Here is a 26,895-nt window from a genome sequence, read left to right as displayed (position 1 = left end):
AGGTACCGGTAGTTGACAGCACGCACACGTTTTCCCAATGACTGTGTGAAAATGCACCCGTTTGATTAGAGACCTCCTGTGGTAAATGTAATTGTTTGGTTTTGATTTGGAAAAGCATACACCTGTCTATATAAGGTCTCTCAGTTGACAGTGTAAGTAAGACCAAAAACCTAGCCATGAGGTTGAAGGAATTGTCTGTAGTGCTACGAGACAGGATTGTGTCGAAGGCACAGATCTGGGGAAGGGTACCAAAACATGTCTGTAGCAAAGAAGGTCCCCAAGAACACAGTGGCTTCCATCATTCTTAATGAAGTTTTGAACCACTGCCCGGCCAAACTGAGCAATCGGGGGAGAAGGGCCTTGGTCAGGGGGGTGACCAAGAGTCCGATGGTCACTCTGACAGAGCTCCTCTGTGGAGATGGGAGAACGTTCCAGAAGAACAACCATCTCTGCATCTCAAACAGGCCTTTATGGAAAAGTGGCCAGACGGAAGCCACTCCTCAGTAAAAGGCACATGGCAGCCCACTTGGAGTTTGCCAAAAGACACCTAAAGGACTCTCCGACCATGAGAAACAAGATTATTTGGCCTGAATGCCAAGCGTCAAGTGTCTGAAGGAAACCTGACACCATCCCTACGGTGAAGTATGGTGGTGGCAGCAGGGGATGTTTTTCAGCGGCAGCGACTGGGAGACTAGTCAGGATAGAGGGAAAGATGAACGGAGCAAAGTACAGAGATCCTTTATGAAAACCTGCTCCAGAGCGCTCAGGAAGGTTCACCTTCCAACAGGACAACGACCCTAAGCACACAGCCAAGACAATGCAAGAGTGGTTTCGGAACAAGTCTCTAACTGTCCTTGAGTGGCCAAGCTAGAACTCGAACTTGAACCCAATCTAACGTCTCTGGAGAGACCTGGAAATAGCTGTGCAGCAAATCTCCTCCAATCCAACCTGTTTTTGCTTTGTCATTATGGGGTATTGTGTGTAGATTGATGATGGAAAAAAAAACGATTTAATCAATTTTAGAATAAGGCTGTAACGTAACAAATTGTGTAAAAAGTCAAGGGGTCTGAATACTTCCCGAATGCACTATATTTCCTCTGTCTCTCCCCAGCACCTGTTCCTGATTTTCCTTAGGATCGTCTTCTTGCTGGGTTTCCTGGTTGTCGTGTTCAAGCTCTTGGCGGGCTATGCCATGTTCTACACCTTCCTAGCTCTGGTCAACCAGACCTCCAACGAGTGGTACAAGGGACGAAGGAATGTCTGAATGAAATAGTACTCATTTTAATTGAATGTCATAATTTTGTCGGGGGAGATTGTACATTTTGCGTTATATGTCGTGGGTTGTCTGCAAGCAAGTGGTAGCCTAAGGTAACGTCTATTGGCAGTTATTTTTGGACACTGACTGATCTAGTTAGGAACAACAGGTACCGGTAGTTGCACCCGTTTGAGCGGTCCCTTGATAAAGAAAATGCTCGATTCTATGGACAATGTCCTCTTCGACTGTGATGGTGTCATCTGGCGAGGGGATCAGGCCATCCCTGGCACCCCTGACATTATCAATCTGCTAAAGAAGAATGGAAAGAAAGTGTTTTTCGTCACTAACAACAACACTAAAACTAGAAAGATGTATGCAGACAAACTGGCATTGATGGGATTCAACGTGACAGAGGATGATGTGTTTGGAACGGCGTACTGCTCAGCAATGTACCTCAAAAAGGTCTCCAAACTGCATGGCAAAGTGTATCTCATGGGAAGCAATGCAATGAGGCAGGAACTAGAGAAGGTTGGGATCCAGCAGACAGGTGTGGGGCCTGATCCTATATCAGGTGTCCAGATGGATTGGGCCAACGTGCCACTGGACCCTGAGGTGAAGGCTGTGGTTGTTGGGTTTGATGAACACTTCAGTTACATGAAACTGAACAGAGCCCTGCAGTACCTCAACAATCCTGACTGTCTACTGGTGGGAACCAACACTGACACCAGACTGCCCCTGGAAGAAGGCAAAGCTGTCCCAGGTAAGGAGGATGTCTGTGCAGAGACAACAGCTGGAGTATGAACCAATCAGACTGTGGTTACTGTTCGTGGTGTGTGCACCATCTCTGCCACAGTAGTGCTCACATACAGGGAGGTTACATGACTGTTGTGTTAATGATCTGTAATAGCGTACAGCGAGCCATGAGGGTTTTTCCACTGCCCCAAGTTAGATCTTTCATCTCTGTTACTCTATGTTCAAGTGTCAACAACACTGAATGTGTTGTCCACTTCTCTCTGTCTCCACCAGGGACGGGCTGTATCCTGAAGGCTGTGGAGACCGCAGCTCAGCGCCAGGCCCAGACTGTGAGCAAACCCAAACACATCATGTATGACTGTGTGGCCAGCCAGTTCGGCTTGTACAGCGCCCGCTGCCTCATGGTGGGGGACCGGCTGGACACGGACTTTCTTCTGGGGTCTGTGGCTGACGCTGAGGGCCATCAGGAGAGTGGCTGTCCGGAGCGGCTGGGGCTGGTGCCTGACTACTACGTGAAGATTATTGCAGAACTCCTGCCTGCTCTACAAGGATAACCAGTCTTAATAGGTTTTATCTCAGTGAGACTTGAGTCTGGTTGATGACGGGTTAAAATTGATTAATTATAAAAGACTGTTAAGGACTATGTGCGTCTGAAATCCCTGTGTGTTTCTGGGTTCTGGATGTGAAAATTCAGGAATATAAGAGAATCAACCGCTTCTATAATACTAAGACTTCAGGAAACAAACTACACTAATGTATACAAATCTGTACTTTAATCCACCATCGAAACGAAATCTCCATGTATTTATGACGTTACGTGTTGCAGGCTGTGATTCCAACACTAGTTGTCTAATCAAAAATGTAAGAATGTTACCATCACGCCAAACTGTAGTAGTGACTAAATTTACCATCAGGTGTATTCTCGTTCTTACATTTACCTCACCATTATTGGTTATCATTAACTAATGTTTGTGGAAGTGACTCAAAATGACACTGAACAAAAATATAAATGCAACATGTAAAGTGTAAGTCCTAAGTTTCATGAGCTGTTATGAAAGATCACAGATATTTTCCAGATGCACAAAACTTATTTCTCTAAAAATGTGCACAAATTTGTTTACATCCCTGTTAGTGAGCATTTCTCCCTTGCCAAGATAATCCATCCACCGGACAGGTGTGGTATATCAAGAAGCTGATTAAAGAGCATGATCATTACACAGTGGCACCTTGTGCTGGGGACAATAAAAGGCCACTCTAAAATGTACTGTTTTGTCACACAACGCCACAAATGTCTGGTATGTCCACCAGAGCTGTTGCAAAATAATTTAATACTCTGAAAATGTCCCAGTTCTTCAATGGTCTACATACTCACCAGACATGTCACCCATTGAGCATGTGTGGGATGCTCTGGATCGACGTGTACGACAGTGTGTTCCATTTCCCGCCAATATCCAGCAACTTCGCACAGCCATTAAAGAGGAGTGGGACAACATTCCACAGGCCACAATCAACAGCCTGATCAACTCTATTTGAAGGAGATGTGTCTCGCTGCATGAGACAAATTGTTTAAGGTATCTGTAACTAACAGATGGGGCGGCAGGTAGCCTAGTGGTTAGAGTGTTGGGCCAGTAACCAAAAGGTTGCTCGATTGAATCCCAGGGCTGACAAGGTAAAAATCTGTTGTTCTGCCCCTGAACAAGGCATTTAACCCACTATTCCAAGGCCGTCATTGTAAATAAGAATTTGTTCTTAACTGACTTGCTTAGTTGAATAAAAAATAAATAAAAGATACATATCAGTCATGTGAAATCCATAGATTAGGGCCTAATTTATTTATTTAAATTAACAGATTTCCTTATGAACTCAGTAAAATATTTGAAATTGTTGCATGTTGCGTTTATATTTTTGTTCAGTATAGATTGAAGTTATTTTAACTACAGGGTGCTATAGATATTCTGAATATATATTCAAGATTTACAGCAGATGTAGCTGACTCTTCCTGGAGCGCTACTGGGTGTGCAAGCCTTTGTTCCAGCCCTGCTGCATTATACCGCATAGATTCAGCAGCAAAAAAAGGAAACAAATCGCAAGGCTGGAACAAAAACCTGCCCTACACATCCATTAGTTCTCCAGGGCGAGTTAGCCACTCCTGATTTCCAGTGTTGATAAAACATTTTTTCAAATGAGTTGTTCGGGAAATGGCAGAGAAAGGTCTGTGCTGTGCGAAGAGGGAAAAGGGCAAGGCCTGTATCCTTTGCTCAATATCCCTCTGTAGCAATGATCTCAAGCACAGTCATGGGAAATGTGGACGCACTCCCTCATCTGTGTGCTAACATTTGCAATCACGTCACTAAATATTGATCTAAGGCAGAGAGCTATGCAGAAATACAGAATACTGGAGTGCACTGACAATGAATCAGGAATGATATATCTAATGTTGTCCACTGTCATGTTCCCTGTACCAATGCTGAGTTTACATTACCCATTCCTCTGAGGGTGTATACTTAAAAACTGGCTTATACTCTTATATTGTATCCTGATGTATTGTAAATGTTAAGATATAACTACATTTTATTTGTTCCCATTCGATTTGAAGGTTATGGGTTTGCACAATAATCAACTGTCTTGTTAAGTGTGTTTATTGAAATGTAAGTCTTAGTAACTTAGTGTCTATAATACATTAAACACATTGTCTGTACTGCCAATACAATAATCAAACTATTATCCTCTGTCCTTGACAACAGTATTCACCTTGACCCAAGTCAAACAAAAAAATAAACACATACTTTTTCCAAAATCAAAGCCTACCCTGTGGATTGCGCTGGACCCTGGTGTTATTAACACTACATCTCTTCAAGTCACCTCGACCTTTCATCGACCTGGACCGTTCCTCATATAACCCTGCCCTGGCTGACAGAGCCTGTCCACAGAGATGAGTTTGTCTCGCCCCTTTGTCCATTGTCTGGGGTGAGGGTAGCCGGCTGAAGGGTTTGGCCTGTCACCCGCGTGTTTCTGTGAGAGGGGGAGACGGGTCTGGAGAGAGAGAAGTTGACCAGGTGTATCGCAGAGCGTCTCAGTGCTGGTCATGACCACAGCTCCATGCAGATAGTTGAGGGAAGGGTGAAGTTAGTGAGAGAGGAGAAGTCACGAGACGCAGGATGGTGAGGTGCTGGAAATGCTCAGAAACTGGCAGGTTGGAGGACTCACAATGTGTGGTAGGAGTGGGATTCATCTGTACCTCAGTGGTGCTTTAAATGATCTGTGGCAAATGTTTTTTACATATTGCTCTTGGAAAGGTCATTTTCATAGAAACACAAAGTTGTGATATTATTTGTGCTGTACTCAGAGTATAGGTGGGTCATTTCAACTGTAGAAAATGTGTTGTTGAAGTCAACAATATTGTTGAATCCATAAACAGACACCCACCCAGACAAGAATGACTATGTAGGTTGTGGTAAGCTGTTGTTGTGAATGGTCTCATCCTCAACGGTCCAGCAGTGTCCTACCGGTTCCCACACAAGGCATTCTGGGTGACCCTCTGTGCCACTCTCCTCCTTGTCATCATCACCCTCAGCGTCACGGGGCATCTATGGCTCAGACATCCGGACGAAGAGGTAGGAGAGACAACTCACATCTGATTCACCTGTTGGAACGCAGTGCTTTGTATCTGGCATTTAAACTATGAGTTGCTGTAGCCCAATCAAGCATAGAAGCACACATGACTGTAGTTGATGGACAAAATATTCGCTCACACTTGTACAATCACATTGTTGATAGTGAGTTTACACTGAGTAAACCTATCCCTCTACTGTAGTCTTTACAGGTTGTTAGAATCACAGTTCCGGATCAGACTGGAACCCTGATCAACCGATCAGCATTGGTGGGCAAGCACAACAACCTGGTGACCTCGCAGGCCAACCACACGTCCACCGTGCTCTTTCATGTCAAACATGTAGGAAGATTTTCTGAGTTGAAAGTTTATTGAACTGAGACCAGCTCCAACCTTTCTATTTGTGTGGCTGTTTCTCGGTATTCAACAACACTTCACTGAAATGACTCATGTTTGTGCCGGGTTTGATATGTTACAAGACTGAGAACCGGGATACTTGCTTCCTGCGTAAATTGGAGAGATCTGATTCTGAAAATGTGCACTCTCTCCTCCAGCAATCAACGCAACAGGTATAGATGGTCACTCTTTCAATTTATAACAGCATATGAAACATACTACTTTGGATTTCACATCATGAGTCTCAGAGGAACTATGCCGTTTTGGGACTTAAATTGGCATGGCAAAAACTAAAGGGTATGCAGAAACAGCTTACTGTGTCAGCCACTCTCCAAACCAACCTTTGTTTTATTGGAGCTGAGGTGAGTCACACTGTTGCTGCTAATGTGTGAAGTGGCAGTAGGGGTGGTTCATAGGAAGGGACTCATAGCTTAGTGCCACTTCTGCCTCCCTCTCCATACCCAGCCAGACCCTATTGGATTTAGGGGTGTTGATTTTGGCATCCCTCTCCTCTCCCAGTCCAGAGGGGGGCTTTACATGCTTATAGTGTAGTGAGCCTCTCCAGGACTGAATTCCTCAGGGCATCTGATCCTCCTAGCCCCCTCTCTCCCCTGGATCCCCTTACAGGTTGGGACAGCAGTGAGGCTCAGACCTGCACAATGGCCACTCTGTTTGGGGACTACTTGGTTTGTTAAGGCTTCGCTGTACTGGAGAAAGAGGAGAAACTATGATTGGTTAGCGAGGGAAGGACCAATCTGGCAGAGGACAACTTTTAATGAGGTATGCTTTTTGGTTATGTGTGGTCAATGGTCATTACAGAATGGATGGGGTGCTTTTCTGCTGTGGAACTGTGAATCTACAGGGCCATGATGACATCCAGCTGTCCTTGCTGCCTATTCATTAGTTATTTTACTTCATGAGATGATTACTTGCTCATATCAAATTGAATAATGGTTATCTAATTTAGGTTATCTAATTTGTGTATGATGAAGCTACTCATGTAGTGGTTAGAGCGTTGGACTAGTAACCGGAAGGTTGCGAGTTCAAACCCCCGAGCTGACAAGGTACAAATCTGTCGTTCTGCCCCTGAACAGGCAGTTAACCCACTGTTCCCAGGCCGTCATTGAAAATAAGAATTTGTTCTTAACTGACTTGCCTGGTTAAATAAAGGTTAAATAAAAATAGTGAAGGGCCACTGTGCAGCTGGACTCATTCATTGGTTGTATAGACTTTAGTTACTTACATAGAATAGCTCTCTCAAAAGATAAATATGTCAAAATCCTAAGTGTTTTTCTCTAATGCTTTTCTCATGCTATCGGAGTCGTTTGAGCTGTGACTCGCATGGTATCAAGTATCTCATAAAACTAGACTTTAGCATCAGACCCACCCACTGATTGTGGTCATTCAGTGTCTGATTTACTGGATAGACTTAATGCTGGGCCTTTCTGGGGTCAATCTCTTCGTTCTGCAGCACAATGCTCTTCAGAGTGGAGGGAAACAGGTTGTTAGAAGGTTTGCTCAGGCATAACGGCATGTTAAGTGGTCCCTATCGGACTCATCAATAGTGTACATGGTGCAATTACTAAATGGTCTTTGCGCCAAATGAGATAGACCAGAGCTGAGACAATAACCTGGCAGACCACTGAAGTGATCTAATAAAGATACTGCACTATAATTACAACTTGAGTTTGTCTGCAACAGCTATTTTGAACCATTCTGTCATTATATGTTAATTTACACCATTTTTATTTGTCGTTTGAAAAACCACTGAGTTCAATCATAACTCCTCTGGTGTACATGTTGCTTATTCTCATCATTCCTAATCATCCTGAAATAATGTGCTCCAACAATTACAAATGTGATCATCTCCTGCCAGGAGAGCCAGTTGGTGACCCAGAGACAGACAGAGTTTCTGGGGGTGATGGGGGGCAGTCAGGTGGACGTGTCCACCCTGGAGGAGCCTCTATAGGCCCTGTGTCAAAACAGCTCCATCCACTGGACCAGGAGACAAAACGGTGAGACCAGGGAGTGGGACTACCCTTCTTCACATCATTAGCTACATGCTAAATACACATTCACTTGCCTTGGCATTTACAATGACATAAGCATTAAAGATGAAACTGTGAAGCATTTTATTTTAAAGTGTGTCAAATGTAATATTCAATTCTGAGAAGTCAAAGCAAAGACCTGAGCCCTTTTGTTAAAGAAGTGTCTGTGTGCTGACAGATGTTTCCAGCATAGAGCAGCTCCCTGTCTGTGTGCTGGCAGATGTTTCCAGAATAGAGCAGCTCCCTGTCTGTGTGCTGGCAGATGTTTCCAGCATAGAGCAGCTCCCTTTCTGTGTGCTGGCAGATTTTTCCAGAATAGAGCAGCTCCCTGTCTGTGTGCTGGCAGATGTTTCCAGCATAGAGCAGCTCCCTGTCTGTGTGCTGGCAGATGTTTCCAGCATAGAGCAGCTCCCTCTCTGTGTGCTGGCAGATGTTTCCAGCATAGAGCAGGTCCCTGTCTGTGTGCTGGCAGATGTTTCCAGAATAAAGCATCTCCCTGTCTGTGTGCTGGCAGATGTTTCCAGAATAGAGCATCTCCCTGTCTGTGTGCTGGCAGATGTTTCCAGCATAGAGCAGCTCCCTGTCTGTGTGCTGGCGGATGTTTTCAGAACAGCATGAGAAACATAATCCTGAAAAACAGTGGTGTGTGACCTTTACAAAGTCACAGCAGTAAATAAGAAGAACAACCTTTAGGCTGAACTCACTGCTACCGAACTACAGCAGGTAGATGACCAATACAGTATCTAACTCTCTCTATAGCAGAGAGCACTGATAGCCAACTATTTCAGAGGATGAATTTGCTACTCTGAATCACTGAGTAAAACTCAATGGAGATACGGTTCCACTAGTCTACTTCTGCATAGACATCTGCTTCCCCAGTAACATCTGTGTGTCTGTCTGCTTCTACTACCTGCCGGAGTGACCTGCCATCATCCGGTCTCAGGCAGCACATACCAGCTCTGATCATGGAAACAAAGTGCTACTTCTCATCCCTGCTAAGAAACCGGAGTGTCGCCGTCTCCAAGAAACACTGAATACAACCGGGAACAGGAGCCGGCTTTCACTCTCAATACTGCAGCCCCTGCCACCTTAGTACCTCCTATGCCTCCGCTCCAGTCCTTTCCCTTCTGAGAGATGAGCGACGGTAACAAGCTGTGAAGTTTATCTGCAGACTACCCTCATCACCTTTCCTAAATGTTTAATACGTTTCCTTGTGGCAGACTTTGTCCTTGTTATTTCCTGTACCGTAACCCACAGCAGATGAGTCATCATGTGTGTAACCATTCTGGTTTGCTGGAATGTCTTAAAATGACTTGATCCCTTCAATAAACCAAGTTGTGTACAGATTCTCTTTTTTAGGGTACTAAAAAGAAAGAAAATGGAAAGATGCTAACACTTCACACACAAAAAAACAAGAGTATCAAGACAAAAGCACCACACAGTTAGTCTCGTTACTGGAATTCATCATATCCTGTACAATCACACATGGGATACAGCCCTCTTATATCCTGTACAGTCACTGGTGGGATACAGCCCTCTTATATCCTGTACAGTCACTGGTGGGATGCAGCCCTCTTATATCCTGTACAGTCACTGGTGGGATGCAGCCCTCTTATATCCTGTACAGTCACTGGTGGGATGCAGCCATGTTATATCCTGAACAGTCACTGGTGGGATGCAGCCCTGTTATATCCTGAACAGTCACTGGTGGGATGCAGCCCTGTTATATCCTGAACAGTCACTGGTGGGATGCAGCCCTCTTATATCCTGTACAGTCACTGGTGGGATGCAGCCCTGTTATATCCTGTACAGTCACTGGTGGGATGCAGCCCTGTTATATCCTGAACAGTCACTGGTGGGATGCAGCCCTGTTATATCCTGAACAGTCACTGGTGGGATGCAGCCCTGTTATATCCTGAACAGTCACTGGTGGGATGCAGCCCTGTTATATCCTGAACAGTCACTGGTGGGATGCAGCCCTGTTATATCCTGAACAGTCACTGGTGGGATGCAGCCCTGTTATATCCTGAACAGTCACTGGTGGGATGCAGCCCTGTTATATCCTGAACAGTCACTGGTGGGATGCAGCCCTGTTATATCCTGAACAGTCACTGGTGGGATGCAGCCCTGATATATCCTGAACAGTCACTGGTGGGATGCAGCCCTGTTATATCCTGAACAGTCACTGGTGGGATGCAGCCCTGTTATATCCTGAACAGTCACTGGTGGGATGCAGCCCTGTTATATCCTGAACAGTCACTGGTGGGATACAGCCCTGTTATATCCTGTACAGTCACTGGTGGGATGCAGCCCTGTTATATCCTGTACAGTCACTGGTGGGATGCAGCCCTGTTATATCCTGAACAGTCACTGGTGGGATGCAGCCCTGTTATATCCTGAACAGTCACTGGTGGGATGCAGCCCTGTTATATCCTGAACAGTCACTGGTGGGATGCAGCCCTGTTATATCCTGAACAGTCACTGGTGGGATGCAGCCCTGTTATATCCTGAACAGTCACTGGTGGGATGCAGCCCTGTTATATCCTGAACAGTCACTGGTGGGATGCAGCCCTGTTATATCCTGAACAGTCACTGGTGGGATGCAGCCCTGTTATATCCTGAACAGTCACTGGTGGGATGCAGCCCTGTTATATCCTGAACAGTCACTGGTGGGATGCAGCCCTGTTATATCCTGAACAGTCACTGGTGGGATGCAGCCCTGTTATATCCTGAACAGTCACTGGTGGGATGCAGCCCTGTTATATCCTGAACAGTCACTGGTGGGATGCAGCCCTGTTATATCCTGAACAGTCACTGGTGGGATGCAGCCCTGTTATATCCTGAACAGTCACTGGTGGGATGCAGCCCTGTTATATCCTGAACAGTCACTGGTGGGATACAGCCCTGTTATATCCTGAACAGTCACTGGTGGGATGCAGCCCTGTTATATCCTGTACAGTCACTGGTGGGATGCAGCCCTGTTATATCCTGAACAGTCACTGGTGGGATGCAGCCCTGTTATATCCTGAACAGTCACTGGTGGGATGCAGCCCTGTTATATCCTGAACAGTCACTGGTGGGATGCAGCCCTGTTATATCCTGAACAGTCACTGGTGGGATGCAGCCCTGTTATATCCTGAACAGTCACTGGTGGGATGCAGCCCTGTTATATCCTGAACAGTCACTGGTGGGATGCAGCCCTGTTATATCCTGAACAGTCACTGGTGGGATGCAGCCCTGTTATATCCTGAACAGTCACTGGTGGGATGCAGCCCTGTTATATCCTGAACAGTCACTGGTGGGATGCAGCCCTGTTATATCCTGAACAGTCACTGGTGGGATGCAGCCCTGTTATATCCTGAACAGTCACTGGTGGGATGCAGCCCTGTTATATCCTGAACAGTCACTGGTGGGATGCAGCCCTGTTATATCCTGAACAGTCACTGGTGAGATGCAGCCCTGTTATATCCTGAACAGTCACTGGTGGGATGCAGCCCTGTTATATCCTGAACAGTCACTGGTGGGATGCAGCCCTGTTATATCCTGAACAGTCACTGGTGGGATGCAGTCCTCTTTCCAGATATCCATCAGATTTTTTAAAGACTTAACTTTTGAGACCTTTCACCTTTGATTAAGTTAGTGAATTTAAATACATTCATCAAGCTGTGGCCCATCACGAAACTCCTTGCCCAAGCTATAAGACAAACAAGGCCATGACACGCTCTCCCTGAATGTAGTCCCTTTGACAAATATACCCCCCCCCCCCCCTCTCATAATAAATAATCAACTTTTGTGCAAGCAGAAGCAGTGGGACAAACATAGACAGGTGGATATTTATCTACAGTCACAGAGCTTCGCTATAGAGTAGCGCCTCCTCATCAGCCCAGACACACCACAGCCTTCTGATGGCCGCTGTATTCCCTCTTCATCTCGCCGGGTTTTCAGAAGAGGCTGTAACACATACATCACACATTTATTAATCGTTACGTCAGAACTGCCCAAAGTCAGTTAAGTCAATCTAGCCACGCTAGGAAGGAAGTCAGTCACTTTCAACCGCAAAACAATCATTCACTCTAGATTAGGTCTCTCCAACCCTGTCCCTAGAGAGCTACCCTCCTGTGGGTTTTCACTTCAACCCTGTCCCTAGAGAGCTACCCTCCTGTGGGTTTTCACTTCACCCTGTCCCTAGAGAGCTACCCTCCTGTGGGTTTTCACTTCACCCTGTCCCTAGAGAGCTACCCTCCTGTGGGTTTTCACTTCAACCCTGTCCCTAGAGAGCTACCCTCCTGCGGGTTTTCACTTCAACCCTGTCCCTAGAGAACTACCCTCCTGTGGGTTTTCACTTCAACCCTGTCCCTAGAGAGCTACCCTCCTGTGGGTTTTCACTTCAACCCTGTCCCTAGAGAGCTACCCTCCTGTAGGTTTTCACTTCAACCCTGTCCCTGGAGAGCTACCCTCCTGTACGTTTTTTACTCAAACCCCAGTTGTAACTAATCTGATTAAGTTTATCAACTAGCTAATAATTAGAATCAGATGCGCTAGATTAGGGTTGGAGTGAAAACCTCCAGGATGGTAGCTTTCCAGGAACAGAGCTAGATCGTGTCAATACACAACTCATTTAGTAATGATCATAGTATTACCATAATACAACTTAGCACTGACCTGTCACAACGTACTGTGAGTCTCCAGAGAAGGCACAGTCCCACATCCAGCCTCGAGACGCCTCGCCAGGGTTGTTACTCCATGCTCAACTCCGTCAGAGAGCAGTTAGACATCCTCCTCTTACACGTCTGGTCTGCCAAGCAGGTCGCCGGCAGCCTGTTGGGAAAAACACAGTTAAGTCACATTAAAAAAAACTTACTATACAAGACGTGCAATCAAATCTGACTACTACAGATTAGTATAGGTTGCATTATGCACACATTCCTTAAAAGAGGTGTGTGTGTTGTACTCACGTAGAATCACGGCTGAAATTGCAGCGGACGGAGTAGTGCTTACTAGCGGGGATCTTGGTTTTGGGGATGAGCTGTGTCACCTCGTCACCGATCCCTCCTGCCAGATTCCACACGTAACAGTTTCCCTGTGAGGTGGAGCGAGATCACAATTACTACACTGAACAAAAATAGAAACATTCAACAATTTCAAAGATTTTACTGACTTACAGTTCATATAAGGAAATCAGCCAATTGAAATACATTCATTAGGCCCTAATCTATGGATGTCACATGACTGGGAATATAGACATGCATCTGTTGGTAAGATATACCTTTAGAAAAAAAAGTAGGGCTGTGGATCAGAAAACCAGTCAATATCTGGTGTGACCACCATTTGCCTCGTACAGCGTGACACATCTCCTTCACAGAGTTGATCAGGCTGTTGATTGTGGCCTGTGGAATTTTGTTCCACCCCTCTTCAATGGCTGTGTGAAGTTGCTGGATATTGGCGGGAACTGGAACACGTTGTCGTACATGTCGATCCAGAGAATCCCAAACATGCTAATTGGGTGACATGTCTGGTGAGTATGCAGGCCATGGAAGAACTGGGACATTTTCAGCTTCCAGGAATTGTGTACAGATCCTTGCAACATGGGGCCGTGCATTATCATGCTGAAACATGAGGTGGAGGCAGATGAATGTCATGAATATGGGCCTCAGGATCTCGTCACGGTATCTCTGAATTTAAATTGCCTGTGATAAAATGCAATTGTGTTCTTGTCCGTAGTTTATGCCTGCTCATACTATAGCCCCACTGCCAACATGGGGCACTCTTTTCACAACGTTGACATCAGCAAACCGCTTTCCCACACAACGCCATACACGCTGTCTGCCATCTGCCCGATACTGTTGAAACCGGGATTCATCCATGAAGAGCACACTCCTCCAGCATGCCAGTGGCCATCGAAGGTGAGCATTTTCTCACTGAAGTTGGTTACGACGCCAATCTGCAGTCAGGTCAAGACACTGGTAAGGATTATGACAATGCAGATGAGACGGTTTGGGACAGTTTGTGCAAACCCAGTTTCATCAGCTGTCCGGGTGGCTGGTCTCAGATGATCCCGCAGGTGAAGAAGCCGGATGTGGAGGTCCTGGGCTGGTGTGGTTACACGTGGTCTGTGGATGTGGAGGTCCTGGGCTGGTGTGGTTACACGTGGTCTGCGGTTGTGAGGCTGGTTGGATGTACTGCCAAATTCTCTACAACGATGTTGGAGGCAGCTTATGATGGAGGAATGAATATTCAATTCTCTGACAACAGCTCTGGTGGATATTCCTGCAGTCAGAATGCCAATTGCACACTCCCTCAACTTGAGACATTTGTAGCATTGTGTTGTGTGACAAAACTGCACATTTTACAGTGGCCTTTTATTGTGCCCCAGCACAAGGTGCACCTGTGTAATGATTATGCTGTTTAATCAGCTTCTTGATATGACACAGCAGGGATGTAAACACAATTGGGCACAACATTTGAGAGAAATAAGCTTTTTGTGCATATGGATTTTTTTTTTCTCAGCTCATGAAACCAACACCTTGCATATATATTTATGTTCAGTGTATATTATGTATTAGAGTGTAGAGTCCAGTATAACATAATTCAATTGTTAAGCATACTGACTGAGCTATTGACTGCTGCCATGTAGGTGGCATCAGGGTCGATGTGGACCGAGTTGATGGATACTTCTGGTTCAGGAACAAGCTGCTCATTGTGATCGGTCTTCAGATCCCAGATAAGGATCACACCGCTCTGGTCCCCCATGATCAAGTCAGCCTGGAAAATGCACAAGCCCGATTGAGAATCAATTAGATACAATAGACAGAGTTTAAAGAAAGTTAGGATTAGCCTAGGTGTTTATCAACAGTTAACAGTACAACGCTGACAGTCCAGTAACAGTGCTCCCTCTAGTGGTGGCATATATCAAATCACTTTTGCAGTCCAAAATGACACACCCAGGCTAAAGTTAGTTAGCTAATTAATTTGCTAGCTATCATACAGTAGGCATATATTAATAATTATATATTTAATATAAGTAGACATGCACTCATAATTGAATGTGGAGCATATAAAGCACCCACAAGCCACCGGTGGCTGAAAACACAATCATCGCAGGTTGAACGAGTGACGGAATAGGGTGTGTCTTTTATGTGTTTGGACCGCAGCCACTGACTTAGCTGGTTGGGATGAAGACACACACACAGTTGATTGGAGCATTGACCTGAAAGATCCTCTGGCATTGCAGGTTCCTTGACCTTGGACCAGAGCAATGTTCAGCTTGGTGAGACTGTATTATCAACAGTACCTCAGGTCCCAGATGCGAGCCATGCAGTCCTCTCCTCCTGTGTACATCCAGCGATCCAGCCCACTGACGCCATAGCGATCCAGCCCACTGACGCCGTCATAGTTTATGGCCGGGGTTGGGTTATTGGAGTTTAGATCACACATACGGATGTGTTGGTAACCTTTGGAACAGAACAAAAGACACAGTCAAGCCCACATTAATTATGATAATTATATGTATGGTTTTGCATATTTTATTTCTGAACAAACCTGCAGCTGCAATCATACTTCTGTCGGGAGTAACTTCGAGGGAGTTCACTTGCTGAAAGTACTGGTTAAGAATATAATTAATGGTTGCTAGCTATAATCATTGTGCAACAACATACATATTAAAAGGTAGCTAGCTATAGTAATTGTGAAACAACATCCCTATGAGCAAAATACATATTTTAAAAGTATTGTGCTCACTGGGATGTTCACAAAAATTTCTCCAGGAGTTGGAGACTTTGAGCACTTTCTAAGTTGTTACAGCAGCTGGTCTAGAAACGAAATGTGGCTTAATCTGCAAGAATTGAAGCAAGTGAAGGTAAGGATACCGAGTCTTGGTGCTGGACTGTCCAGGTGCAGATGCCGCTGTGGGCCTGCCAGAACCGCACTGTGTGGTCATATCCAGCGGTAGCCAGAATCAACGGGTCGCTACCCACTGTCCCCTGGCCCTGGTTCACATTCATGCTTGAGTGCAGGTATGTTGTCACTGTAAAACGAGCGGTGAACAGCATAAAATATTAGAGGCATTGAAGAAAAATAATGCTAGCGAACAATAACTTTCTATCACTGTTACTTAACGTTAACTAACAGGTATTTATAATGTCAACAACTCGCCAGACGTTAGCCTAGCTAGCTTTTTTAGCTCTGGTCCATGCGCACGCGTTGGATATTGCGCGTCAAAGAGAGCTACATTTAGTTTTTTCTCCAGGACAGTAGTAAAATCTTTACCTTGATGAGTTTCTAAAGTATATTAAAGCAAATCATTTACAATTTAACGTACAAGAGCGCAGAGACAACTCGTATTGCTATCGCGCGATGGACCACAGAAAAGTTAGCTATGCTAGCTAGTCGCCTTGTCAATTTAGTTTAAACCATTTGGTGGCATGGTCCAGATGACAGTCACACAAATCGTGTCCAAATAGCACCAATGAAAATATATTATCTTACCTCCAAGATGTGTAGTATTTTAATGACAAACGTTATGTAAAGATTACCCTTGCATGTGTTATTTCCGGAAATACTTAAGGGCGTCAAATAGATCCCCACTACAACAAGTACTGTACAATCAGTTCCGGATTCAAATATTTTTTGTTGGTACCGGCTAGGTTCTTCAGTCACTGGTGGTGGCAAATATGTTCTACTGTGGTGTTTTTTCTTCTTCTTCTTCTTTTATGGTATTATGGCAGTCCGCAAACATACTGTAACGACCCTGGCGCGCCGGACATCGGGCTAGAAGGTCGAGGGCTCGTGACCTGCTCCCTGCCTGTTTCATTACATTGGTGTCAGAAGTGATCGGACCTTGCATCCACGACAGTGCGTGTGCCTGGCCGGTGAGCGCGTTCCTGTACGACGTAGAGCCGCAAGCTAGCTTGAGGGCGTGCTCTTTCAAAGGAGGGAGTAGTGTAACGACCCTGGGTTTATAACCGCCGAAATCGACCCTGCCGCACGAGCATGTTTTTGCGGCACAATCGATTGCGCACCGGACCTCGGGCTCGAAGGTCGAGGGTTGGAGACCTGCTCCCTGCTGTTTCATTACAATACGTTATAGGTGCAATAACCTTCCGTGTGGGGTGAAAACTGAGGAACTTAAAGGCATTTGCACGCAGTGGTTGAAAAGGTACCCAATTGTCATAATTGAGTAAAAGTAAAGATACCTTTATAGAAAATGACTCCAGTAAAAGTGAAAATCACCCAGTAAAATACTACGTGAGTAACTGTCTAAAAGTATTTGGTTTGAAATATACTTCAGTATTAAAAGTATAAATAATTTCACATGCCTTCTTGATTTTTTTAATTTTTTTTTACAAATAGCCAGGGCACACTCCAACACTCAGACATGATTTACAAACGAAACATTAGTATTTAGTGAGTCTAGCAGATCAGAAGCAGTAGGGATGTTCTCTCGATAAGTGTGTGAATTGTCCAATTGCCCTGTTCTACTAAGCATTTGAAGTACTTTTGGGTGTCAGGGAAAATGTATGGAGTAAAAAGTACATGCTTTTCTTTAGGAATGTAGTGGACTAAAACTAAAAGTTGTCAAAAATATAAATGGTAAAGTACAGACACCCGAAAAAACGACTTTTAAAGTATTTTTACTTAAATACTTTACACCACTGTTTGCACTTGCTTCCACAATTTACACTGCCTATGCATAGGAGACCTGGTGGACAGCCCGGATTCTTGCTACTTCGACTATCTTCACCCTTACATGACATTCCTGGAACTCGGGAACGTGGTTCCCACCACAATTGCAGCACAGTGTATCCACTGACTTTTCCACAACATATTTATTCCATCTGCACACACTTGCCACTTTTTACATTTAAGAGACTGCAACGGTCTGTTCACATAAGCTCTCACCACGTATCTCATATGCCCCAGCTTTACATGTTTAGGAAGAGAATCTTCATAAATTAGCAATAGCACCCATAGGCTTTCATATTTCCTTCCCAGTGGCGATTTTAGCATGTAAATCTTGGTGGGGCAAACTACCAACAGATTTTTGGGGATGCATGCCAGAAAAGCTACTACACAACACAACACTAAAGAATACATTAATTGCACTATAACGGTGACAAAAGGTGCCTACATAAAGCTGTCCCAATAGCAGAGCTTTCTTTTCAGCACTATAGAGTGAATCCTTACCACCGCTACACCTGGCTATCAGGGGTGCCTTGTCTGACAGCGAAACAGTTTATTCAGCCTCATTTCCTGCCTTTAAAAAACATAGCTAATATGGCTGACTTGTTTAAACAAATGTGGTTTCTATTGACAATTGAGAGTACAAACTATGGCATAAGGGAACGATGAGCACATAAGAGGCTAACCGTAATTTTGAATAAGACACTAATGAGCGAGCTAAGACTGACATAGTCAATATAACTATTTGTTCATCACTTTTGAAATGTACAGCGACATAATTCATAACATGAGCCGTTCTTACAGTATTCTCCCTGTACACCAAGTCAGAACCGTATGATAAATAAAGGGGGCAGATAAGCAGACAATGAAAGCTCTTACAATATTCAATGATGACATTTCTCTAAAAAAGGCTATAGGCTACATGTGCACCGCCAAGTCAGAACAGTAGGTTAAGTTATGAGAGGGAAAGGGACCAAATTATTAGGGTGAGGCACATGGGCTACTAAAAGCTTACAACACAACATACACTTAGTATTAATTTCTTAGCTACAGTATACAAATCTACCTTGAACATTACATAATTTATGCAGCAGCATACAAGGCATTTTTGGACTCACCGTTGTGCTGTGCTCACTTGAACAGGAAGGTGGCGCAGCATTCCTTCTTATGGAAAAATGTTGTCATGAAACTTTGTCATCAAAGTTTGGCATTCTCTGGATTTATGGTGCTTTCAAGACAACTGTGAACTCTGGAAAAAAACAAGGTCAAATCATGACATCAGTGATCTTCAGGTAGGAGCTCTAGAAAGAGGCCCGTGTTCCCGATGTGGAATTCCGAGTTGGATGACCGTTGAAAATGTATTTTCCCAGCCGGAGATAGTTTTTTTAATGAGTTCCCAGTTGTCTTGTACTCACTGAAGTCTGAGATTTCCCAGTTCTGACTTTCCAGTTGTTTTCAACGTGGCAGAAGTCATGCTGGATTGAAAGCATGGCCAATGTATTCAACCTTTTCTGGCCCACAGTGTTGAGTGTGAATGTTTATCCTTTTAAGCTTGGAAAAGAGACCCTTAAAACCCAGACTTGGACTACACACCCTCTCCACCGAATAACAAGGGAAGCAAAATAGTGATTGCTTTGCAACGCTTGCCGTTGGCCACTGATTCCTTTCAAACCACTCATTGTTGAATTTGCGATTTCCAACTTGTGTAATGTTTAGATCCAATCGCCAATGAGCACCGATAGGTTTGGTCTATCATTTCTCTTCATATGACAAGGATTAAAACGGTTTTGCTAGTAGATTGTCAACGTGATTCATGATGATGACTGCTTGTCTAGCTTGCTAGCTAAGATTTTGAAAGTATAATGTTGACATGATCAGTCCAATGAAAGCTACGGTAGATATAATGTGATTTGAAGTCATTTTATCTGTGGCCAATGACCTTGAGCCTTTTTGGATGGGCACTTCTAATGTAAATAAAATCAACAAAAAAAGAAGCATCCTCAAACTGTGAACTGTGTTTATTTTCAGCAAACTTAACGTGTAAATATTTGTATGAACATAAGATTCAACTGAGACATAAACTGAACAAGTTCCACAGATATGTGACTAGCAGAAATGTAATAATGTGTCCCTGAATAAAGGGGAGGTCAAAATCAAAAGTAACAGTCGGGATCTGGTGTGGCCACCAGCTGCATTAAGTACTGCAGTGCATCTCCTCCTCATGGACTGCACCAGATTTGCCAGTTCTTGCTGTAAGATGTTACCCCACTCTTCCACCAAGGCACCTGCAAGTTCCCGGACATTTCTGGGGGGTATGGCCCTAGCCCTCACCCTCCGATCCAACAGGTCCCAGGCGTGCTCAATGGGATTGAGACCCGGGCTCTTCGCTGGCCATGGCAGAACACTGACATTCCTGTCTTGCAGGAAATCACGCACAGAACGAGAAGTATGGCTGGTGGCATTGTCATGCTGGAGGGTCATGTCAGGATGAGCCTGCAGGAAGGGTACCACATGAGGGAGGAGGATGTCTTCCCTGTAACGCACAGCGTTGAGATTGCCTGCAATGACAACAAGCTCAGTCCGATGATGCTGTAACACACCGCCCCAGATCATGGCGGACCCTCCACCTCCAAATTGATCTCACTCCAGAGTACAGGCCTCGGTGTAACGCATTCCTTCGACGATAAACGTGAATCCGACTATCCCCTCTGGTGAGACAAAACCGCGACTCGTCAGTGAAGAGCACTTTTTGCCCGTCCTGTCTGGTCCAGCGACGGTGGGTTTGTGCCCATAGGCGACGTTGTTGCCGGTGATGTCTGGTGAGGACCTGCCTTACAACCAACAGGCCTATAAGCCCTCAGTCCAGCCTCTCTCAGCATATTGGGGACAGTCAGGGCACTGATGGAAGGATTGTGCGTTCCTGGTGTAACTCGGGCTATTGTTGTTGCCATCCTGTACCTGTCCCGCAGGTGAGATGTTCGGATGTACCGATCCTGTGCAGGTGTTGTTACACATGGTCTGCCACTGCGAGAACGATCAGCTGTCTGTCCTATCTCCTTGTAGCGCTGTCTTAGGCGTCTCACAGTATGGACATTGCAATTTATTGCCCTGGCCACATCTGCAGTCATCATGCCTCCTTGCAGCATACCTAAGGCACGTTCACACAAATGAGCAGGAACCCTGGGCATCTTCCTTTTGGTGTTTTTCAGAGTCAGTAGAAAGGTCTCTTTAGTGTCCTAAATGTTCATAACTGTGACCTTAATCGCCTACTGTCTGTAAGCTGTTAGTGTCTTAACAACCGTTCCACAGGTGCATGTTCATGAATTGTTAATGGTTCATTGAACAAGCATGGGAAACAGTGTTTAAACCCTTTACAATGAAGATCTGTGAAGTTATTTAGATTTTTACGAATTATCTTTGAAAAACAGGGTCCTGAAAAAGGGATGTTTCTTTTTTGCTGAGTTTATATGGCAGCACTTGAATTTTCTAGCTCTCCCTGTAGATGTTGCTGTGACATAGTGTTCTGTCACTCATGGGGACACTAAGCCAATCACAGCGCAACTAGAGAAGATTACCAACCCCTACACTCTGTATTTTCCGCTGGCTGCCCCTCCACCACAGAAAGCACTGAGCTAGGCTTAATTAACTCAATATATGTATTTTACATTGTTTGAAAAATTATTTGTGACACGTATTAATGCCAAAATAACATGCAAAACAGGCAAAAAATTACAGGTCGCCACTGTTTCTTCCATTCACCATAAGGTTCAATGGACTTGCATCCACTACTCCTGGTACGTGGAACGTGGTGCTTTAGATTTTCAGCCTTAATTTCCACCACAATGCCAGAGATGACACCCTGTTCAAAAAAATCAAAGCTTTCTACATCATACTCTGATAACTCCCAGAGACAGTTTATTTTTGTTCTTGTGATATACAATAAATCAATACCATACCACTCCTGGTCAGTTTGATTGACTCCACCTTTCCCAGTACACCCTCCACTCTCTCCTTGACCGCAAATGGATCTCCCAAAATCACATTTTTATCTATGAAAAATGACTCCAACAAGAACGAGGCATTATCAAACCGAGTCTTGTCTTTATGAACAACTTTAACCCGTTTTGCGCCATTCTTCAATGCTACAGTTTTACACTAATTTCCATAAACTTTACTCAACGCACCATCCGACCTCTGCCTTCTTCTTCTTTGGTATTATGGTGGTCCGCAAACAAATGTTATAGATGCATGCAGCCACCTATTGTATTGGCTGTGCATCAGTCTACTATTCTGTAGTATAAATTCATTACACTTTGTGAAAAAAAAACTGTCCTACCAACTAACCCTACACCACTATTCCACTACTTTGGCTGATCCGACACAAGGCCAGCAGCCTGGAAGGACGGGACACTATCGTTCAAAACACCTTGTAACTCTTCTTCAGTAAAATCTCGTACACCCAAGTACATCTCTGCAGCTGCCACCGCAACATCTATCCTCTGTGATCCATGATCCATTCCTGCGGTAAAGTTGACAGCAATGGCAATGAACGTAAAAACAACCTTACAGAAGCACGTTATTCCTATCACTCTCTATTGGCCTACTCACATGGATCCTCTTAGGATCCCTCACCTTGGACCCATCTTCCTCTACTACTCTCTTCACTGCCTCAGCATATGACACCTTCTGCACTACTCTGATCCTGGCAACCTCAACCTGCCTTTCGCTCACCAGACACCTCTGACACCTACAACACTAATGGGTTTGGGACAAAAGCTCTCATTGGATAACGGGCATCATTACTTGACTTTATTTGGTAAAAACTGCATAAAAACTCAGTAGTGCAGACAGTGTCTTCTCAGTTTCACCACTCTCCACCGGGTCTGCGTCACACCAAACGGCGGGCGTCACAGACACTGAGAATCTTTAACTTCATTTGATCCTCCTCAACACTTAACGGCACTCCAGTTATCACTCCTTTCAGCGGCGCCCTGCTCCAGAGAGGAAAGCAAGTCACAGTTCTTGTCCTCAGTCGTGTGATGCGGAGTGCATATTCCCTCTGGATGACAGAAATGCAAAAAATGGAAATGATTCCACTTCAAGTCACTTTCACCGACCTAACATTCCCAAACCTCTTCTCCACCCAACCTGACATCACATATGGATCTGCTAGAAGGCAAGGATCCATTCTCTCCAAAAATCTCATCCCCACTGGGCTAGAATCATCTTTGTCATCATGATGAGGCTCAAACTCTGCGGTCTTCACCGCACCTGCCACCACAGTTAATTCATCTCCACTCTGGTCACGTTCAATTTGCTTCTGTAGCTCTTCCAAATGTTCTGTGTGATCCACCAATCCATATTCACTCAAAACATGTTCCAATTTTCTCCTTTTTTTCCAGTCCACCATCTTACCCCCACCTCATGGCCACACCGGCAGCCATCATTAGGTGGCCTGGTGGTTCCCCTCCGTGGTATTACCGTCATCTACTGGTTTTATACACAAAAGATTGTTTGATAGGTAGCCCAAGATGTTTGTTTTTTAAATGAACATTAAAATATAGAAACAATCTGGCAAGATCACATACAAAACATCACCATATACAAAAAATAAACATGTAGAGAAATACAAGAAAGGTGTATACTACCTGTATACTGCTTTTACAAAAACACTACGGTATTCAAAAGTTATTGTAACCTGAACATAAAAATCTGGTGCATTTTGGTAAGTTAAAGGGGCAATCTGCAGTTGCAACATCCACTTTTGGACTTATAATTGAATGATATTAACCCCTTATTTTTTGACAAATATAACATAAATGCCTCACGAGTTTAGTTCAATAGTTAAAATGTCGTACCCCATTAGAACCCAACATATAAGCTTATTTTACTCCAATGTGTGTAAACAAACAACATAGTTAAAACTATACATTTATATCATGGATGGTCAGTCGCTGCGTCCAGTTTTTTTTTTTTTTTTTACCTAAACAGGGGCTTGATAATGCTTTGTTATTGTTTCAACTGCTGATTGCGGCTTTAAGGTCTGTGGCATATGAACATAGCATAAGAGGTGATGGTCCATGACATTCATATAATGCAAAAGCCATCCAGGAGAAAGCATTTCGCTCAATGGCCGCAGCACAAGCCAATATGCATCACATTATCCAAAATAATTAAAGCATCTGAATTTCCTGTGTGCACTTGTGAGTTCTAGTCCTTATTTTTGTCCTTGACCTCCTCGTCATCAGTGTACTCAGAGGGTTCCTCTCCAGGTTTCAGAAGTTTGCCAACATAGTCATACTTTTCTGTAAAAGGCAGGAAGTAGAAGAAAATAACATTGAGTTCCTGAGAGACATTCGCTACACACGACACCACAGCTGAGCTCTAGGACATTGTAATTACTAGCCTTAGCCTACAAAGACTGCCTCCCATGTCTGGGTTTCAATTCACAGCACTACTCAATGTAATTGATTGAAGGTGTTCATTTGATGCGAAGTAGTGTTTACGACATTATGCCCAGGTATGGTGCCATACTGAATGTGCTGTAGCTAACTCTTCTATCATAGTCAAGTAAAACAACAGACCAAAGTGGTGTTGGCTGAAGCAGAAACAGACTGCAGAAACAGACACCCCACGAGGTGCATCAACAGTTTGCACTACATTCTGTTGAGTGGAGTGTGTGCATGTGATGTTGACTGCAAGAGGTCCATTTCGCTTGAGGTAGAAGTTGAAAATACAGTATCTAAAGTGTTTTGTACCAACTTCTACCAACTCGTCCATTAACTCACGGGTGAACTGGGTCTCCCATTCGTTGAGGCTCTCCTGTTGCATGGCATTGAGGTCCGAGAGGTCATCGTGGGTGTCTTTCAGGGCCTCCTTCTCCAGACAGAAAGTGGCCAGGCCCCTGGAGGCATCTTTACCAGCCAACAATCCATATGGACCCACTGGAGAACAACACAGACAAAGAGATTAATTTTAAATGTGATTGTGAATAGACAAACTATTTGTCAAGGTTTATACATTTGCTGATGACTACCATTTAAAGCGGCAATCAGCCGTTGGAAACAGAAGCATACGCCCACCCAGCCCGTTTTGGTAAAAATTAGAAGGATGAGGCTGGAGAAATGTAACCCCACTCAAATTCATAGACAGAGCTATGGATGCAAATACTGACCATCCATGATGTTAAAACTATATAAAACTGTTTTAACCATGTTTACTTACTTTATCTATAAACATTGGAGTAAAACAAGCTTCTATTTGGGGTTCTGATGGGTACAACTAAGCACATGAGGCATTTATCAATTATATTCTTCAAGAACCAAACTTTTATCTCAATCAATGGATTTATATAATGCATTTAAAAGTCCAAAATTTGAGGTAGCAATTGCAAATTGCCCCGTTAATAAAACAAGTATGCACTGTTTCTTAAATTTGGTGAAAATAAAGTTAAACTTCCACCCTCCAACAGACATACCTTGCTCTATTCTAAGATCAGATGGCTTCAAAAATAGCCCAACAACAAGCCCTCTATTCTCGATGTTGAGACTGAATGATAAGAATTCTTGGAATGAGAGTCAGCCAGTAGGCCTATTATTGCTCTTCAATAGGCCTCAACAAGCCTTACTTTGTGCAACTATCTGGTCTGGCTGAATTGAACATTACACCTCAAGCTATTTGTTCTGAATTGACATGAAGAGAACTGAGGCACACCTCAAAAGCGAGGAACATCAATAAGATAAATAGTTTACCCTATTATACAGACTGAGAATATATGCAACTTCTACATATTTTCAGTGAGGGCATGATTAATCAACTCCGTGAGGTTAGCACATGCCAACTCGGTTTAACACTCCAGTTGCAGCTTGTGTAGCCGCACCTCCGCCAGAGGGCTCCGTTGTTCCGTTTCTGATTACCCGGAATAACGACGTCAGGAAGAACTACGCCCGTCAGCGGTCTCTCGAGGCTGCAGCTCGCGTGTTGTGAAATTCGATCGCGGGCAATGATTTATGAAGAAGAAGGGGGTGTGGCGTTTTAGAATAGTCGTACTAGTTATACACATACTCAATAGACACAAAGTAAGACACGTATGTATTAAGTTTACTGGGCAAGCCACTTAGCTACAGTTGAGCCAACCATTCCTTTGAGCAGAAATAACCAATGTAAATAGCCTACAACTTCTTTTACCTGGTCCGTATAATTTATTTCCTGTGGTTACATCAAACACCTTTGAATTGACAGCCATGAGAATTCTTCGATTTTGAAGCCCATCGTACGGTTGCAGCTCCGCTAAAGTGAAATCTCTGTTCTTGAGTTTAGGCAGAGGTTCCTCAACCTCGCCCATATCTGCAGGCTTGTCTCCGCAGAAGATTCTGAGTAAAATAAATATGCAGAGGCCAAGCAGACTCAAATTCAACGGGGACGTGAACATTTCTTGCAAAATTCCTGAAGAAGATTCCTCGGCTGTCTCTGTATCAGCCATGTTTGGGTGGGACTGTAGGCTACGTACCAAAGATTACTTATTATAAGGTTCCCTCTTCCATCTGTGGTTGACTGGTGACTGTACTGGGACATGAGACTTATCGAGGGTGTGTGTCAATGCACCAATCACAGACGCCAAAAATGAACTCTTATGCCGTTTTGACCAATGGGCTTTGTGTTTTGAAAAATGTATTACATCAATTTGATGCCTTTAACAATCCTATATATTTTAATCAATATAAAATGTTCGCATACATTAATTCAGATAAGAATTTTGGTAGCAAATATGACCGTATAATTAATTGAATACTGACAATCTTGTATTGCATGGTGGGTAGGGCATGTATTTGATTTTTTATTAACAAACAATTAAACTGTTATTAAATTATTTGAATCAAAAGACAAAAAAAATGGGACCTTGATAACGACGTTGTCGTCATTCTGAATAATGACATCACATACTGTAGCTAGCTACTCCTTTTAACGTCCAATATCCTTCTCCAATACAGTACAGGATCAAGATAGGCAGAAACTGATTCTCCAGTAGAAATCCCTGATCACACGAGTAGGCCATTTCATGGCAACGTTGTCAAGCTAAACTCGTGCCAGAAACATGTCATCGGGTTTAACGGGCGTCTCGCGTCAAAACTGCGCCGTCAAATCAGTCACTCATT

At 44.1% G+C, this 26,895-nt stretch overlaps 2 protein-coding genes and 2 pseudogenes across 2 annotated transcripts; 2 read left to right on the top strand and 2 right to left on the bottom strand.

Annotated features, from left to right (window-relative positions):
• The first annotated feature begins 255 nt into the window (after window positions 1-255).
• LOC115112638 (glycerol-3-phosphate phosphatase-like) lies at window positions 256-4,784 on the top strand. Its single transcript, XM_065012537.1, has 4 exons — window positions 256-390; window positions 1,112-1,258; window positions 1,412-2,015; window positions 2,282-4,784. The coding sequence occupies exons 1-4, from the start codon at window positions 256-258 to the stop codon at window positions 2,560-2,562; spliced, it is 1,167 nt and encodes a 388-aa protein (XP_064868609.1). The 3' UTR covers window positions 2,563-4,784.
• Window positions 4,785-5,166: 382 nt separating this feature from the next.
• Window positions 5,167-9,417, top strand: LOC115112892 (BRICHOS domain-containing protein 5-like; annotated as a pseudogene).
• Window positions 9,418-11,987: 2,570 nt separating this feature from the next.
• On the bottom strand, window positions 11,988-16,933 carry LOC115113824 (target of rapamycin complex subunit lst8-like; annotated as a pseudogene).
• A 5,601-nt stretch (window positions 16,934-22,534) lies between these two features.
• On the bottom strand, window positions 22,535-26,314 carry LOC115112891 (membrane-associated progesterone receptor component 1-like). Its single transcript, XM_029639924.2, has 3 exons — window positions 25,928-26,314; window positions 24,529-24,684; window positions 22,535-24,045 (listed from the first exon to the last, which is right to left on the bottom strand). The coding sequence occupies exons 1-3, from the start codon at window positions 26,220-26,222 to the stop codon at window positions 23,951-23,953; spliced, it is 546 nt and encodes a 181-aa protein (XP_029495784.1). The 5' UTR covers window positions 26,223-26,314; the 3' UTR covers window positions 22,535-23,950.
• Between the last annotated feature and the right edge of the window lie 581 nt (window positions 26,315-26,895).

The sequence above is a fragment of the Oncorhynchus nerka genome, linkage group LG28 (genome assembly GCF_034236695.1).
Source record: "Oncorhynchus nerka isolate Pitt River linkage group LG28, Oner_Uvic_2.0, whole genome shotgun sequence".
NCBI lineage: Eukaryota > Metazoa > Chordata > Actinopteri > Salmoniformes > Salmonidae > Oncorhynchus > Oncorhynchus nerka.
Note: the sequence above shows the minus strand (reverse complement) of the source record. Positions and strands in the feature narration are given on the sequence as shown.